This window comes from Falco naumanni, chromosome 2 (genome assembly GCF_017639655.2).
Source record: "Falco naumanni isolate bFalNau1 chromosome 2, bFalNau1.pat, whole genome shotgun sequence".
NCBI classification, from domain to species: domain Eukaryota; kingdom Metazoa; phylum Chordata; class Aves; order Falconiformes; family Falconidae; genus Falco; species Falco naumanni.
Window position 1 is genome coordinate 119,731,095 of NC_054055.1, and position 18,742 is coordinate 119,749,836.

General features: G+C 40.2%; 1 protein-coding gene across 1 annotated transcript; it reads left to right on the top strand.

Moving 5' to 3' along the window:
- Window positions 1–672: 672 nt before the first annotated feature.
- IFT57 (intraflagellar transport 57) lies at window positions 673–18,466 on the top strand. The gene is made up of 11 exons (XM_040583113.1): window positions 673–904; window positions 3,044–3,206; window positions 4,264–4,382; window positions 5,326–5,416; window positions 8,320–8,388; window positions 8,954–9,076; window positions 13,360–13,431; window positions 14,042–14,173; window positions 15,090–15,152; window positions 16,729–16,795; window positions 18,033–18,466. The coding sequence occupies exons 1-11, from the start codon at window positions 687–689 to the stop codon at window positions 18,209–18,211; spliced, it is 1,296 nt and encodes a 431-aa protein (XP_040439047.1). The 5' UTR covers window positions 673–686; the 3' UTR covers window positions 18,212–18,466.
- Window positions 18,467–18,742: the final 276 nt, after the last annotated feature.

Genomic DNA, 18,742 nt, shown 5'->3' on the forward strand with positions numbered 1-18,742 from the left:
CTTCTATTCAGTCCCGTGCATGAATGCTGCACTATGAATATGCAAGTACTCTACGGTATATAACATGTACCCTCAAGTAACTTGGTGTGCATGCTAGGAAGAAAAATCCCCCATGCACCCAACATTGTGATAAACCACTGCTGGCTTTCTGCACAACTAGGGTAAAGGGCTGAAAATAACCTCTCCTCGGTAAGTGAGCTGGCGCTGGGCCTGCGGGACAGCACACACTCAGGGCCGAGCCACCTATCAGGCCAACGGCGAGCAACAAAGCTTTATAGAACACAGCCCCAGGCCAGCCAAGCCGCTCATCGTGAGGCTTCACCCGGTGCGAGCCGGGATTGAAATAATACGCTCCTGCATCACAACAACACCGCCATCTTGCCCTCACGCGGTGCCCGCCGTCTCCATGGTTACTGGGCGGAAGTTGCGAACGCGACGCGTTACAATCCCGCCCCCTCAGCGGCGGTTGGTAGAGAGAGTCGAGGTGAGGCGGTCCCTGTCGCTGAGTTGGATTAGTGATTGGCTGATGATCCTAGAATGCCTCATCACTATTGGTCCTCACCATGGGCAGGCGCAGCTTCCCGGCGTGTGATTGGGGCAGGAGGTGGGCTTCGAGGACGAGACGGGTGGGGATTGGTAGGGCTGGTTGCCTCGGTTACGGGTGGCGGCGGCGGCCGGGCCCCAACATGGCGGAGGAGGCCGTGGGGGGTGGCGGGGCTCCACGGCGCGGGGTGGGGGACCGGGAGCGGGACCGGGAGCGGGATGAGGAGGGGGCGGCGGCGGAGCGGGGCCCGGGCGCGGCCTATCATACGTTCGTGCTGATGGAGGACCTGCTGGACAAGCTGAAGCTACTGAACTACGAGGATGAGGCGCTGCGGCCTCACAACATGCGGCCGCTCTCCAGGTGCCCCTCGCCTGCTCCGCCGGCCGGCTGGCGCCGCTGCCCGGGGGTGCGGAGGGCCCCAGGGAGGCCTGCGGCCTGGCCTGGGAGGCTTTCGCGGGGCTGCGGGCGGGGTCCCGGCGTGGCACGGAGCTCTAGGCGTGAGGGCCCGGAGCTGCCGGGGCCGCCGCGAGGGCCGCGCCGCGGGGGAGGGAGGCTGCCGCTCGGAGGACGAGGCGCTCGGGTCAGGGCAGAAGCTGACAGACAGCTCCGCAGCTCCCTGTGTGATTTTGAAGCTTTAAAAATGGGAGGTCCCGCTGAGGGCTGAGATGTGATAAGTAAATACGTCGCTTGATCTTCCCTGCCCCCAGTACCTACATGCCAGTGTATCTGTGCAAAAAATAACTCAAAGTGAATTTCTTGTATTGTAAGTACGTGGCTGTGGTATTTGTAAGGGGGCTTGGACCTGTTGCTTTTAGCTCTGATTTCTCATATCTACTACATATTTGTTTAGTATGTAATTATTTCTTTTTTTTTTAATAATGGTGGGAGACGGGAAACCTGGGAAATATCCACCAGCCCAAATAACTTCCAAATCCAACTGTCAGTTCTAACTAGGCTCCACAGCAGCATGGCACACAGTTAAGATTTCTGTAAGCAAGTTTGGTAGGGGGAAAAACATTGTCCTAATTATTGGGAAAGATGCTGGAGTACAGGCACAGGGGCTATAAGCCAGCTGTCAGGCCATCAGTATATTTGGAGCCAGGAAGCAAACCTTTACTGAGCAGGGGGACAAATCGTGGTCTGACTAATGAATTCTCATTAGTACCACATCTTTCAATTTACTGTGATCCGAAATAGATTCAGTTTGTGTACCTTGCTCTCTAACGCAACTCGAAGCACAGTAGGTGAGGATGAGTAGAAGGATCACTCCAAAAACATGCTCCTGATCTGAGCTTATGCATTGATTTAAGTAAACCAGCCTCTTGCCAGTCTTCAGAACTATTGGAAGGGGAAGAGATTTGGGGAACTGGAGCAAAAGGAACTAGATGTGTTGCTGTTGTCAGGAGGAGTATTTGGGGGTGTTAAGGCAACAGGAGGTGAAGTTACTGTGGTATAATGGCGTGCGTAAGGCCAGTATGCAGGAAGAAGACACGTCTCTAGGCAGTGAGGCTTAGTAAATTTGTTCTCACCTCCTTAGGGAAGTACCATTCAAGGTTTCACGTGGTCACTCTGTGCAAAGTTTATTTACTTACTGATTTTTGAAAAGGCATAGTCATATAACCCAAAACAGACACCTTTCTTTGTGCTTTTTGTCTAAATTCCCTTAATGGAAAGCAATATGTGCTTCTAAAGCATTTGTCCGTGTGTTCTGAAGTAGATAAAAGATGAGACAAATCCACCCTGGCTTCCAGTGTCATGGGTAAAGATATAAAGCTTTAGCAGTGGATCATTTTAATTTTGTTTTTCAAGTAGGCTGTTTGCTGTGTGATATTGACAGTAGCTATCAATCACTTTTGCCAGTCTGTTCAGAGCATATTTTTCAAATTTAATTTTTTTCTTGCAGTGTAAATCACTTGCCCTATGAAAAATGCCTGAGATTTTGCTAAATCTCAGCTCAGTCATGGCCTACAAGTTATTGGCAGTTGCGGATCTCTGACTTTTCATTCTTTTGAGCTTTTAAGTATTTTATGTTATGCAAGGACCATTTTAATAAATCCATTGCATAGACTTTTAATTAGTCAATGGTGGTATTGTATGAAGTCACGAGATGGATTCTGCATCCCTAAAATTAGATGAGAACAGAACTGAGCTCATTGTGACTTGAGACAAGGTAAATAAGAGGAGTAACTTGGGTTTCTGGGGAAATTTGGTGGTGGTTAACTGAAGCTGTATAGTCCTGCTGGCAGGGGAGAGAACTACTCAGTTTCCATTCGATTCCTTGGAAGCTTGGATTAGTAACTTGCTTAAACAGATAGCTGCGTGTAGAAAACTTAGCCTACTATGGGTTTGTGTGAAACTAGGCATCCTGAATTTAGTTCAGATGGATCACTCATTGAGAAGGTCGGTTAAAGAAACTCCTCTCTAGCCTTTGCTGGCCTATAATGCTGTAAGAGCTTCAAAAGCTCAAAATATTTACCCTTTTTTCCCCTTTTTAAACAGGCACTACTTTGCACTGCCCACTAATCCCGGTGAGCAGTTCTTTATGTTTTGCACCCTTGCTGCTTGGCTTATCACTAAAGCAGGACATCCCTTCGAACAGCCGCAGGAGTGTGATGACCCCAATGCAATAATAGCAAATGTACTCTCAGAATTGCGATCGTTTGTAAGTGTTGAACATGCTGTTTTCCCAAGCATATTTCAAGCACGTGCATCACCTTCAGAAGTAACAGTAATGACACACTTCCTCTCCTGTCTGATTATGTTCCTGAGAACTGGACAGACTTTTCCTATCTATAAGTTTGCAGTATGTTAATTAGTTAATTGGAAGTTTACACCATCTCTACCTACTTGCTAATTTTTACAAAACCAGTCTTACAATATTATATATGATTTAAATTATTTTTGTTCCACAGTCCGTACAATGGATTAAATTGGGCTTACTTCTTGTAGTATTGTTCATTTATAGTAGTAATTTAGAGATTTTATCTGGAAAGGTTGCACAGTGCTTGTGATCCTGCTCCTGCCAAAGTCAATGGTATAATTCTTAGTGAAGGAAATGGTTTAGAATTGTGTGTGTTTGTTTGTTTGTTTGTTTTCTTTTTTGTGAAGGAGTAAAAGGCTGCATGAATTGCAAGGAACTATTGGGATATTTTTCAATATTAAAAAAACAAAATGCCAAAGGTCAGGAGAGTATATTGACTTAAAGGAAGTCAATCTTACGGAAGATTATACTGTGGTGCAGCTGTGAATGATGTTAAGAACACTTCTCTAAAGGAGTTAAACTGTAACGAACTAAGATGTTTATTCTGCAGACAGCAGTAAATAAAAATTTTATAAATAAAATCTGGAACAAACAAGACAGTGTTGAAAAGCTGGTGGTTGTCTCAGTGCTTGAGTTTCTCCATAGCTGTTCTTACTTTGCCAGCGTATCACTTGTGTGCTTGACCATCTAGCTCCCTTGTGGCTTCTGACTTTTCTGCTGTCTGTGAGTATCCTTGTACGAGATGCCTTAGGATTTTGATGCTGTATGTGCTCCTTGGGTTGCTGTTTTCCCTTCTATTGCCTGATTGGAGCTGCATAGGGGAAGAATATGAGTTAACATTAGTAAAATCTTCATACACAATGGACACTTCGGTTTAAGTGTAAAAAATCTTGTTACCTCCTTGAGAGGAAGCTCAGGCTGAGCAGCCATTAGTAAACAGCACATCTCTTTATTTTAGGGAAGGCCTGTGGATTTTCCTCCCTCAAAATTAAAGGCAGGTTACGGAGAGCAAGTGTGCTATGTTCTTGACTGTTTAGCTGAAGAAGCCTTGAAATACACTGGCTTTAGCTGGAAAAGGTATAGTACACTTTTAAGCATCTTCCCTTATGCATTTTTTTTTCAGCAAACAAATGTAAGTTGTAAAGACAAAAACTAGTAAGGACTAAAACCAAAGTTACTTGATGTTTCATGAGATGCAAAATTCAACAAGGCTTGAAGCAGTGGGACCAATTGATTCCTAATGCAATTTCACATGATTTAGTCTATTACCAGCAGGGTGAGTGTGGGCCATTAATAAACTTAGCTAATTAATAAAGGTCTGGTGGATGATATTTTTTGGTCATTTTCCTATGCATAACTGCATAGGAATGTTAATCTGACAGTTGAGTTGCAACAGTTTGTGTCCTTTTAAGTCCTATCAGTCAATAGCTAAATTCTTGACCTCTTCAGTTGGAGGGATGCACAGTATGTGGTCATGTTACAAGTAGGCTACAGTAACTTTGAGTATTTAATCTGAAGCAAATCTTAGGAGAAAGTAGATGACAGACAATTTCAAGTATATGAAAATTTCTTTAGAAGTGTTATTTCATTCTTTCTTTATGATGGGTTTTGAAATGGATATAGTAAAGTAATTTCTACCTTGGAAATATTTTACTGTTACTTCTGGTTAGTACACAAATTTTACTGTAGGCTGAAAGTAAATCGATGGTGACTTGCACTTGAATTTTAAGAGGTTAGACCAAAAGCGAAAACAATACTCCCAAATGTCTTTATAGTATGAATGTACTGTACTGCTGGGCATTGTACTGTACTGCTGGGCATTTTAACTAGCCCTTACTTTTAAGACAGACTAAGATGAACAAAGACTTTTAAGTCTGACTGTTAATTTTATAATCGCTGTCTAGTCATATTCAACCTCGCCCATAATTCTCATGAAATGTTCTGTTTGCTTAGGAGCAGTTTAGAGGTATTTCCCATGTACTGTGTTTAAAAGTTGTGCTGTTCTGTGAACTAATTTCAGGCCAGCATATCCAACAGAAGAACTAGAAGAAGAAGAAATAACAGAAGATAACGCAGAATTAACACTTAATAAACTGGAAGAGGATGTTGTGGTAGGTTTACCTGACTGGTTTTGATTATTAGTATTGCTCAACTATGAGGAAATTTTTACTCATTGCTCATTTTCTTCAGTTTTGTTTAATGAGTCTTTTCTATTAGCTGTTCAATTGCCCTGTCCAAATGACAGTGCATCTCCATTCCTGCATTGTCAGCTTTGCTGTAGAGTTTTTGTTTCCTTTCAGGTAAGGTTGTTAACTCTTCGGGACAGAGCATATGTTCTTCTCTGCATTTATAGGTAACGGAAAGTGAAGTGGAATCTAACCAAACATTAAAATTACATAGAGTCAGTGTTTGAGGATCAGTTGTTTTATTTGTTCCTGCTTTTTAACTATAATGACTACAGTGAAGTTGTCGTGTCTATGAAACAGCCTATGAAATACACCTGTAAGTTCAAATATGCTTTTAGGACTTACTGGTGGATGGATGTTGAACAGAAGTAATTTCTTGGTGGTTGACTTTCTGAGAAGATGATTTTTATGAGAGAAGGTGCTTCATTGTAAGCTGGTAGTATAATGTGATCTCAAGACATTGTCACTTTCACAGGCCTCTTGTCAGTTTTGAAGTGAGTCCTCTTCTGCTGACTTAAACAAGTCAGCAGGCTTTTTTGGAGAAGGAATTTGACTGCAGACAGTTAAAGTGAAAATTACAAAAAGAAGTTTATTTCATATCCAGTTTCTCCAAAAGCTGATGGTTCTGTGCAAAGTAAACGTAGAGCAAAACCAAAATATTGAAAGCTGTGTGCCTGGAAGTGCTTACGTGTCAGTAAATTACTTGAGAAGAAAACATTTTTCTGGTGTATTAAGGCCCATTAATACTGGATAGAAAATGCCACAACTATTCCATTTTTGTGTTCACATTTTTCAAGTGCTTAGGAAAAATTAAAGGTCATAAAAGTTGGAAATTGACTGCCAGCAATATTATCATATGGTTCTGATTATAGTCCCAATTTGTATAACACAATAGTCCACAAGAATGTAACAGTTGAAGAATTTGCTTATTTTCTTCCTCTTCTCATAGTTTTCCTAAGTATTGCGTTATTTTTCTCATTATTAGCCAAGAAAAATGCCAAACTTCTATTCTTAAATTCCATACAATATGCAAACATTGTTATATGGATGTCTGCTTGCATTTTTGTCAGCTTTGAAGTCTCCACAGAAGAAGTCATGGATAATTCTGAGAAGAATAAAAGACATTCTGTATTGTGTGTTTGATCGGCCTCAAAAAAAAGTAACCTGTTGGTTAAAAGCTTTAGATACGAAAACAGTTAGCTGTCTGCTCTTTTCTGTGTCTTGTTAATGCCTAATCCATTTAAAACTGGGAAGTGGAGACGAAACAGTTAGCTAAAGCACAGTTGAAACCATTCAAAGAACCTCTATATTTGCTATCAGGTAGTATCTTAGGCCATGATTTTCACAAATAACATGTTCTATTAGCTTTTGTAAGTTTACCTGTTAATAAAACCATTGAGCTAGGTTTATACAAAGTGGATAATCACTTTCTAGAGCCCCTAATGGTTCTACAGGGAATAATTATATGACGATGCAATTTTTTTTCCCCCAAGTCCATTGTTGCTGCCAATATATTTGTATGTCCTGGATGTATTTGCTATATCCATAATTGAATTTAGCAGTACTTCCAGCAGTCAAATACTAATGCTGACGTTCATTGGTTATTCTTTGGTTTTGATTCTTCTGAATAAAGTTGATGAGGCTGACAGACAAGCCTAGTTCTGTAAATCTTGGGGAATTGGGTAGCTCGTATTAGGTAGGCAGCAGTAGCCAGCGAGGCTGGGTGTGCAAGGAAATCTGCATAGTTTGACTTCTCAGTTCTGATAACTAGTCTTGTTGTTATAGTAGTGTTGTCATATGGTCTTCTAAGTGCTGCACAAATAATATATTGTCCATTTAGCAAAAGATAGTCCCAATCTAGTCACCATTAATTTCTTGCAAGTATTAAGGGGACTAGGGCCCAAACATGCCAGAAGAAAATGAAGTGGTCCCTGTTAGTTAAAAACTAGGTAAGGTAAAGGAATAAGCTCCCAGGTTTTCACTGAGTCTTCAAGGGTTCTACGCTAAGACCTGTTGTATTGTAGTTTTCATGATTTGTCTAGCAAGGAGGTGAATGATGAAATTTTACCTGGGTGGAAAAGACAGCTAACAGAGAGCTACAGATGGGCCAGGTGCAGAAGGGTGAACTGTATGGGTGATAAAATAGCAGGTGAAATTCAGTATAGATAGAGGGTAGTGCACAGAAAAAGCATCTTTTGAGTTTACGTATGCAGTGATGGGCTCTGAGCTGATTGTGGTCACTGAGAAATGCAATTTTGAGATTATAATAGAGAAATCTATAAAACTGTCAGCCCAGCGTGTAGTGTCTTGGGCAAGAAAACAAATTGATTGCCTCTGCACACTGAAAATGTGTCATTTTGCAATTCAAAATATGTAGGGCGAATGACATCTTGAAAACTATGTTCATGTATGGTTATGGTTTGGTTTTTGTTTTGGTTTATTTTTATTTTTAATGTAAAGCTTTAGGAAACACCTAAGATATTATGGTTACCATACAACTGTTGATAATTTTTTTGTGTTGTTGATAATAATTTTTGTGAGAGGGCTTGGGTTTGGGTTTTTTTTCTTGGTCAGTTGGTGTAGTTCTGAAATACTGTTGCACCCTGAGGGAAATTTGGGGCAGCTTTCATCTTCTAGCTTGTTCCAGATATTGTGTATCCTCATAAGATTTTAAGTAAATACAAGCTCCATTATCAGAAAATCTCCATGTCTTGTTTTGTTCAGAAATGCGGAATTTAATACTCCTTTTCTTGTGCTCCTGCATACTAAAATCATTGAGAAAGGTCTTGCAGTACTTACTGAAGTCTTATTTTGCAACTTTCCTTAAGGAAGAAGAGTCAGACAATGAAGAAAATTTTATTGACTTGAATGTTCTGAAGGCAGAAACATACAGATCAGTAAGTTATTACCCGCCAGTCCTCTGTTGAGAGATTTTTACATCTGTAGCAGCAATTTATTTCTTTTGGATTTAAGTCTGAAAATCCTTGTATAGTCTAACCTTGAAAAAATGTTCCAGCTGAAATGTCTGAGCTTATTTTTAAAAGAAAAATGTGCAGCCAGTTTTGAAACTGGTATCACTGCAAGGTTGCTGGAAACATTTTCAAGAAATTTTTGCAGAGAGTTTTAGGGAAACATAGTATTACTTTCTGGAATATATTTTAATCATTCCCCCCCCCCCCCCCCCCCTTATTTCTGGAACGTGTTATGGTTTCTTGTTATATACATTTTGTTCTTTTCAATTGTAAGTATGATGAGAAGCTATATTCATTTTAATTCCTAATCTTTAGGAATTCAAGAAATCCATTAATCTGTTACATCTGTAGTCTCAATCATTCTGAACATAAATATTTTTCTGATTATGAACACTATAAGCCATTGTAACATGATTTCTAACAGTTCTTACTATGCATAATGATGATTTTTTTTTTTTTTTTTAATATAAACTCTGTGATTTTTGCATAGGACATGAGTGACGCTGCAAAGCAAGAAGAGATTTTACAGTCCACAACAGATGCAGCAGAATGGAATCTGGAAGTGGAACGTGTGCTTCCACAGCTGAAAGTTACAGTCAGGACTGACAATAAGGTATGGGAGATTGGATTTGTGTGTGTACATACGGTGATTGAAGTTTTATTTCAATCAGTGTTGTCCACTTCCCATTTACAATTTTTTCTTTTGTCATGCCAAGAATTGTGAATAACAGGCTCTCCAGTGCTATCTTGTCTGAACCTTTGTCGCTTACTTTGACCCTAGAAGCCATAATTTGCAGTAGGTTTTTTTTCCCAATATTATGTAAGAATAAATTTTTCTGCTACTTACAGGGCACCTTATTTCTGTATATTTATGTCCATATATTTATTCAGTGGAAACGTCTTCAATTGTTAAAAAACATTTCCAGTGTATTCACACTTCTGAAAAATTATATCCTCAGTTGGGCAGCTATCAAAACACCTTCCTGGAATAGAGCTGATGAACTTCTTATCTTCAACATTTGTCAACCACATAAAAGATTGATTATATGGAATTAATCTTGCCAAATTTTTCCTGACAATAAAGTAGGTCTGTACCTCTCTGATCTAGTCATCATGGTCTCTCCTTGTGTTCAGCAAAAAAGAGTACTTGTTAAAAGTGATTTTACTTACCTATCCAGATAACTACTTCAAGATGAATTCATAATTTTTTAGAAATGTGTATTTCTCTCCGTGATCTCTTTCAAACAGTCAAGAATGAGCACCTTAGAAGTAGACATCTATCTTTTGGCAAGTCCAGACCTAGGACCTATTCCTGGCATTGCCGTAACCCTTCTTACTAGGAGCTTGTGTAGCACACACAGATCAGCGCGGTGTTGGAATTGCTCATTGGTAGTGACCTAGCTAGTTGGGATGTTGGAGCAATCCGCAGCAGTGTTACAGAATTCAGTGAAAGATAATTATCTTGCCAAAACCAGGCTAAGCTCTCAACTGTCCACTAAATTGCTTGTCTGTCCTACTACATTCTTCTGTGTGAAGAACTGCCTGGTTTGAGCCTTGGCAAGCCCATCTGTTACAGAGAACGTCATGCTTGATTCTCACAGTAAGAAATGAAAACTTAGACGTACATGGGAAATTAAAGCCACTGTAGGAACTGAGGTTTATTAGGTTCCAGTTTAATGTACCATCTCTTGGCTTTAAGGATTATGTCAAAATGAACATGAAAGGGGGATTCTTCTTTTTCTAGTTTCTGTGCTTTCATGTTTTCAGAAATAACTGGAGAGGAGTGTTTGGCCTTTTTTTATTCTACAAGAAAAGCATCCTATTCTGTGTCCTAGGCTATGCATGTAAGCATAGTACCAGGAAAGGGTTAATGGGTTAATCAGTGGCATTAAAAACTAGATCTTATTTGTGAAGTCCTGGGCTAGGGAGGGGGTTGGGGCAGAGCAGGAGGCATTTGTAGTTTTTATTTAAACTCTAGAGTTTGGCAAATTGTGAAGAACTGTCACCAGACCAACAAAAGCTCTTGAGTCTGCTGCAAACTTAAAACCCAACATAAGCACATTTTCTCTGCTAGCCTTTGTTTTGTTCCAGAAGAGGATAGCGGGCAGCAGCACAATTGTAGACAGCAGGTGAACCTCATGGGCTGAACAGCTGTTGGAGATGCTCAGCTGTGCTCTTCAGAGATAGTGAGACACAAGCACCCGTCATTTGGTAGTGCATGTCCTGCGCAGGGGAACAGCCTCACGTCAGGTCAGTGCAACTGCCTGCGGTTGAAGGATGGCACATGTTTAAGTGTGCGGCTGTATAAGTGGCTGTATCCTTCAGAGCTCCGGGGTTGGGAATTCCTCTTGCTCAGTTGCTTCAGCCCAGCCCCACATGCCTGGGGACCTGCAGGTCCCCATCCCAGACGGGTGGATGCAGCTCCTGCTTCTTTCCTGCTTCTTTCCTGTTCACAGGTTCAGCCAGTAGCGAAGTAAGTGTGCATCACAGAGACACACAGGACCCTGACATGGCCAGCTACACAAACTGCCATAAACAAGGCCCTGTCTTCAACAGCACTTGTAGGACTCCCATAAAATGTAAATATAGACAGCCAGGCCCCCTGCCTCTTCAGCTAATGAAGATTGAAGTTCAGTGGTGAAAGCACAGCTCCCCTTCTCTCTAGATTGAGTAACGCATGCACGTTTATGGATCCCTCAACTCTCAGCATGGTCCTTCTGTCTCTCTGATCCCCCTGCCTGGATCTTGGGCCATCTTAACTGTTTTGCTGCTCTTCCACTTGCTGGCTAGTCCGGCTTGATGCTTGCCAACAAGCAGATGCAGACACTCACGCGCTCGTCTTAAGGGCACTCTGCATTTGTGGGTCCCCCTGAGTACCAGTGTACACCCCCTGCCTGCTTCGTACCCAGGCCTAGATCTAGGGCCTACTACTTGATGGTTAATTCAGTTTTAAGTCTGCTATCAGATTTTACATGAGCACAGCTGGTTTAGGGGAGATGCAAACGCTGCCTGTCCCCCCTCCAGTAGCTGGCACCAGCAGCACAAGCTTGTGACCCACAGTCCTGCTCTAGTTGCTGGTACTGAGCCCCTCACTTGCTTTATTCACACTGGTCCTTCCCAGTAGCTGGATTTTGGGATACGTGCTGGTCTTGCCCTGGTGGCTGAGACCTTCAGCTGCTCCTGTGGTTGGCACAGAGACCCCCCCACTCTCTCCGGCTGCAGCCCCCCACAGGCCTGGGACATCTGCAGCCCTGTTCTGATTCCCGTTGCTGGCTCCACATACCTCTCACCAGCAGCTGGCACTTCACCCTTGCAGTGCTTGTACATGCACAGGGTAGAGAAAGGTTGCGGAGAAAGAGAATTAAAAAATAATTTAATAAAAAAATAGTGCAGACTGCAGTGATCAGACACAGGGCTCAGGCAGACAAGTGGACTCACTGGCAACAGTTTACACATGACTAGCCCCTCTTACACCCCTCTCTGTCCCCCAGTTTGTTCCTCCTTAGTCCCCTTCCCCTGCATGTTGCTTCCTCAATTTGTATAGTTGCACCAACCCTCATCCGGAACGTCCAGAATCCTTAGGTTTGCATTCTTACCAGTTGCAAGGGCCAGGTTCAGCTGCTTTGAAGTGATGCTTGCAGTTTCTTGATAGCCCAATAGTTAGTGTGGCTGATGGGCTCTGTTTCCTGTCCTTGTCTCTGTTAGTGTTTGCCTGACAGATTTGTGTCTCTGTAGGTTTGGGGTTTTTCCTCCCCTTTTTCTTTGTCTCATTTTGACAAGGTCTTCTATCAGATAATTGTACCTATACATTCTTGGGCTCCCATACCCTTAGCCATTAGTGTAACTGGCCAGGTTTGTTTCTTTTTACTGTCTCCATTATTGTTTGTTGGTCGGGTTTGTGCCTCTCTGTGTTTTGCTTAGCATCCTTTTTGATAAAATCCTTGATCAGATAGTATTACTGAAACAAACACTGTCATCTTCCACGTATCCTTACAGTGCCTATTTTACAAGAAAGTATCCTAAGGTTTGATTTCAAGCAATAAAGATTTATTAACATTAATATATTCTTTTCACCCCTAGACCAGTACAGTGCCAAAAGCTTAAAAATATTTTTAGCACATTCAGAAACACAATACTGAAATAGCAGTGTTCTGCAGTGCTGCTGCTCTGCTTCATTTTGAACTTACACTCTGTCTGCAGCTGTGCTTTGGGTCTGGGAGATGTAAGAAGTTTGCATTGATAAGGAAAAATTTGTGATAAAGCTTGGGAACTAGAATTGATTTCTGAGAAAAAGATGCCTACCTATGGAGTTAAAACAGCACCTTTTCTCACCTCCCATCCCTGCGTCCGTGCATGTTTCCTGTGACCTAAAAACTGCAAATAATTCTTCTGCTTCTAATTTTGTCCCACTATCAAAAAACAAGTTTAGGTATTTCTGCCCCTCTTGTGTCTTTCTGTTCTTCCTGATAATAGTAAGAATATTTAGTAAGAATAAAAAGATCTGATAGTCTGGAACTGGTAGTTGTTGGGTATCTGAAGCACTTGTTTTGTCTAAGAGGAAGCTGAGCTAATGCAGCTATAATCAGTATTTTCAGTATTTGCTCCCAGAGTATTTTCTAGCAGAAACAGTTCTACAAAGATGAAACAGATTCTACAAAGCATAGCTACTGTGGTATCAGTGAGGATGTCAGTGTTTGTTTATGAATCCGAGTGTCACGTGTGACAGGCAGGCACTTGCTTAAGTGCCTCTGGATATAAACATGGCAGTGGCAGAATATTACATGGTGATAGTATAAAAGAGAACTGACCCTGCCTTGCATAGCAGCCTTTGTGTAGTAACAAGAGAAAGATAAAAGTTGTTCTTACCTATGTTTTACTTTGTGGCATCTCTTTTAGGATTGGAGGATTCATGTACATCAAATGCATCAGCATAAGGATGGAATTGAATCTTCTTTGAAGGAAACTAGGGTATGTCTTGTATGTGCAGAGTATTTAGCTGATCTGTCAGCATTTTTATTTTCTCATTTATTTGATATACGTTAAGAACTACCTTGGTTTATTTTTTCCCTTCATTTTATTTGTCCTAATGCTGTAAAACTAAAAAGGGAAACATGACATGATGATTAGGGACAGCAGGACTGGCAGAATATCTTCTGGGAAAGAAGTGTGTATGTGAGGATTAGCAGGGATTTTGGGGTTCATTAACGTATAGATTATCATAAGTACATCCTGACTTCAGAGGGTAAAATAGAATAATACAATTGTACAATCTGAAAATAAGTGCTGATAAAAACCCCCAGACACTGTCAAATACTATTATTAGAGTAACTCACTGACATTGACATTTGTAATTAATGGAGGTGGGGAGAGTGATGGAAGCAGTAAAGCTTGAAATGTATTTTGGAGGTAGGCAAACCAGAACACATTAGGAATAATTTTTGTTGGCTAAACACAGCATTTCTGTCCTATTTTTCTCTCACACTTTAGGCTTCCATATTCTTTCTTAATTATAGCATCATTTTAATACTCTTTGCATACTATCTATGTACTGTCAACCCACAAAACATATTTTTTCTAGGGTTACCTTGACAAACTCCATAATGAAATCAGCAGAACATTGGAAAAGATCAATAGCAGGGAAAAGTACATCAACAATCAGTTGGAGCACTTGGTTCAGGAGTACCGCTCAGCACAAGCCTTGCTCAGTGAGGTAATGCCCTGGTCTTTTGTTGTTGTCTTCTCGAGTATTAACTTGCTATTGAGGGTGAAAGCAAAGAAGACTCGGAGGAGTTATCTGTGAATTCTGCTGCTGGATATAAAGCGGGGGAAATGTTGATTGGCTGTCAAATTATATAGTTTTTAAGCTAAACTAGCAATTTTTATTCAACTATTCTACAAGGGAATATTGCCTGAATATTATGTAAATCTGTTGCCAATCTTGAGTAGCTAGTAAATTGCTAGTTCTGCTTTCCCTGTGAAGTTCACACATCTGTGAGGAGTGGAAAAACTACAGTCTCGGTCCAGCATTCATCTCTTACATTGATTACTCGTGCTAACATGCACAAAGCACTCTGATTACTTTGCTTCATTTAGCTTTTATGCCAATACAGTGCTGTTAGAGAAGCTTTTTCATCCCTTAGTTAGGAGGCCTGTATGAGCTGCCATGTGGCTAGCACTCCTGCTCGTGGGCATGATGTTAAAATAAGGCTAACAGGATTTGACCACGGTGCTTTCTCTTGGTCTTACTGTTAAACTTTGAGAAACTTCAAGATAGTAATTTACTGTTGATGAAGAAGTATTCTGGGTTTCAGGATTCAATTCTGTCTGCATTCTGGCAAATTTTCTTTATTTCCTCAGTAAATGATTAGAAAACATAACTTCTTACTGTGTACATATTAGGGCTATTACAATTTTTTAAACTTTAATTTTTTTTTAAACTATAGTCATTACAGAGGCTGTTGTTTCAAGCCTCTCTTCATACATGTAGTGCTGTAGACGTCATCAGGCCTTTGTGGGAGGGTTTCTGGAACTGGGACGTGTGAGAGCAAGTTTTGGTGGTGTCTCTGAGCTGTCTGCATACATTCCTTCAGCTTTGTCACTACAGCAAAAACCATGTTTCTTTCCAGGCTAAAGAGAAGTACCAGGAGGGAAGCGGAGGAGTAACTGAAAGGATTAGAGTGCTTTCAGAGGTAAAACACATCTTCCTGTAATTGCTTTTGCTTATTTTAAAACAACCGTCAGAGAGTTGGCATTTAGTTAGTGTTTGCAGTTGTAAGAACCCAGTTCTTTTTGATTTGTTCTCACGGTAAAAGATTAATTTGTTTGTTTAGTGGAGGCAATCTAGTCCAGTCCCTGAATTTTAAACCCAGGCTGCCATTGATTTTTAACTTGTGAAGTTGGGTAAGCTATTGTGGGCTCTTAATTTCCCCAGCTTGTAAAAGAGGGTAAATATTCTGTATTCTATAACCTGTGTCCTAGAATTATCAAGGATTAATCAAGTCATCCATAATTCTTTGCAAGAAGAAAAGTTTAACTCTTATTTTTAGTTAAAATTAACAATTTGAAACCCACTTTATTTATTAGATGATAAAGCGTCTGGAGTAGTCACATAAAATAGGTCACACCATAGGAATGTGCTGGAAATTGTAAAACAAGCTTGAGATGGTTAGAATATAATAGAATAGCTCAGTTGGAAGGACCTACAACGATCATCTAGTCCAGCTTCAGGAGGTAATAGAGCAGTTTCATCAGAGTTTTCTAGCAACGATTTCTGAGCGTACAGATTCTGCAGAATTAAGAGTTTCTTTCTATTTCACTCTGAAGGAAGCTTGAAAAAGAGAATACTTTACAATTACTTCAGATTTATAATGTGTTCGTGCTTTGGAAGTTACTGACTGATTAGTAATGATTAATATGTTACTAATTGGCAGCCTACAAACTATGTAGATGCAGTGGTGCGTATCTGAGATAAACTAGACACGCTGGATATTACTACTGATCTGCTTTCAAGCATTCCATCAAATCTCAGCCCCCTCGGCAATACCAGTAGCGCTGTAGGTACGCAATAACAGTGCAGCCATGTTTCGGTTTTGTTACTGAAAAGGCTTATTGGAGCTGTAATGAAGGGTCGTTTTTATATTATAGGCAAAAATACTGAATTATTACTTGGACTTTACCTTAGAATCATATATTTGCTTTTTCTTTGTCTGTAAAGGCAAACTGGTTGCTAGGTAGTCACTACTAAAATGCACTTTTATTCTTCACACATGCATTTTACATACCTACTACTAGCACCAGTGCCAGCAGGCTTGGCTGCTGCACCTTCTTTTGCTGCAGTGCTGTTTCTTGGGTTTCCACTGGAACCTGCTGAAATCGTTTCCAGAAGGGCAGCTGGCATGGTCATTTGGTGAGCCTTGGTCTGCGGGGATATTGATTCCCGTCTTCCATCCAGCATCATACAACAACTACATACAAGCAAAACCTGCAAATACACTGTTATTTTTATTGATTTGGGATGCACAGATTCTCAGTGACACCATGCTGTTCAGCCAGCTTTTTACTCTTTCTGCCATAATTCTCACAACATTAATTTAGTGAAATTTAAGTTTTCTTAACAGCTGAAAGAAATTGTTCTTCTGTATGCCACTAAGACAGTTTAGTTCATTTCTTTAAAACTTGCAGTTATTCAGCAGAGAATTTTGTTGTTTTCTTTTTTAAACTTGACATTCATCTGGTTTAATTAAGAAAAAAAATATCTGTTTTAAGATTACAGAAGTATTGGAGAGAGTAAAGCAGGAAACAGAAGAGAAAGGAAGCAGTATGACTGATGGTGGTAAGTATGTTTTTGCTTCAAACCAAGTACCTGTTTTCTAAGTGACAGCTACATAATTTGTCCGTTATTAAAGAAAAATAAAACAGGACCAAACTGAGTGACTAGTCTAAAATATCAATATTTAATTTCTAAAAGGTGTCTAAGGAAAACAAGAGTCTAAACCTCTGTGAATATGTTATGTAAGTCTGCAGAAGGTAGATATTCTAGGATTTCCCCCTTTGATAAATTATTTGTCAAAATCAAAGAAAAAAAAAAAAGGGGGGTTATGTCTGTTTTGAATAGCTACCAACTTATTGGAAGAAATTCACACCTGAGAGGTTCCATGCCTTTTATTCTGAAGTAGTTTCTAGCAGTCGCTGTTAGATCTCCTGACTAAGGCTGGCTGGAGCCAGTGAGAAAATTCATTTTGGTGTTTTGATGTTTGGACTTTTTTAATACTTAAAGCTACGTGCCTATTTGAATTAATTGTCTTGGACTCGGGTTTTGATTGTTTGAGATTTTTGCTGATAAATGCATTCTGTTGCAAATGTATAAAGAGTATAAATGCAGAAATAAATTGGTGTGTGTTACAGTAGGGCTAAATATGCAAGCTGTATGCATATTTAACTGTAAACATTACAGCTAATTTACTTAAGTAGCTTTAAGTGTTATTGTTTAAGGAAATTTTGTGCACCCTTGCTTTGCTGTGAAGGAGCTACTCTCCTGCCTTGCAACACCTTTTCTGTATTACGGCATGGCCAAGGGCCAGGACAAAATTTAGAGCCCAGAATTATAAGGAGCAATGTGATGCAGCAGCAGCATCCCTAGGGTGATAATAGTGGGAAGTGAGGGATTAGAAGCAGAGTATGGAGCACAAAACATTTTAATAGCTTTTCACAGGTGAGATGACCTCCTGCTGAAGGTGTCTTCAGTCTCTACCAAATGCCAAGTCAGGTACCGGGATAAAGCTCTCAGCCAAGGAAAACACATCATTGACAGACCTGTCTTAATGTTGATGCACGTCTTTATGCAGATCTTAGATGTCAAAAAGACAGCAAAATTGTCATTGCGTATTTCTATCTTTAAAGTATCTTGCATATTAAAAATGATGTATCAGTACAATCATGTCTTTAGAGTAGAACGCCCTTTTGTTCATTCAACTCAATTTTAAGGAGTGAATTATAGAAAATAATGCTTTTCTGTTAAGTAGCTGACAGAGTTGCTCTGTTTATCTTCTCTTTTTTTTTTTTTTTAACAGCTCCTCTAGTGAAGATTAAACAGGCCTTAACAAAACTGAAGCAAGAAACCATTCAGATGGACATACAAATCGGTGTAATGGAACACACGTTACTACAGTCAAAGCTGAAGGAGAAATCCAATATGACTAGAGATATGCATGCAACAATGATTCCAGAAGCTGCAGTAGGTGCCTATTAAAATTCTTTGGAATGGACATGGTTTGTCCAAAATACAGTTTTCTACCATTTGCTTTTTTGTTAGTTTATACATTTCCTTTTTGCTGGGGGAGGGAGACGTTCTTTTTTCTTGTTTGTTTTTAAGAAGATGCTTGACATGCACTTTTAAGAAGTAACATGCGTGCTTTGGACTCAGCATGGAGCTGTGTTTAGTTTTGTGCTGTGAAGATTTACTGCAGATCTCTTCCAAATATGCTAATAAATTCTTATTAATGAATGTGTCTCTATTTCATTGGAGAATGTTATGTAGTGTGAAAGTGTATAGAATGATACTGACAGCCTGTAATCTTGATATTCTATAGCGCTGAAAGAAAATTGCTTGCAAAGTACTGGAAAGGAATTTAAAATGTCTATTATTGCCATTTACATACATTTAGTATGAAGTATTTAATTGATGATACTGAAGTAATATGCCATTACCCTTTCTAAAAGGCTGGGTCAGAATTGGTATCAGCTGCAAGTAAAAGTGAATTGTAATTGCTTTGAACTGAAG

Coding starts and splice junctions, on each gene's coding strand:
- IFT57 (XM_040583113.1), top strand. CDS start 687: ATGGCGGAGGAGGCCGTGGGGGGTGGCGGGGCTCCACGGCGCGGGGTG. Junction 905..3,043: donor AACATGCGGCCGCTCTCCAG/GTGCCCCTCGCC, acceptor CTTTTTAAACAG/GCACTACTTTGCACTGCCCA. Junction 8,389..8,953: donor AGGCAGAAACATACAGATCA/GTAAGTTATTAC, acceptor ATTTTTGCATAG/GACATGAGTGACGCTGCAAA.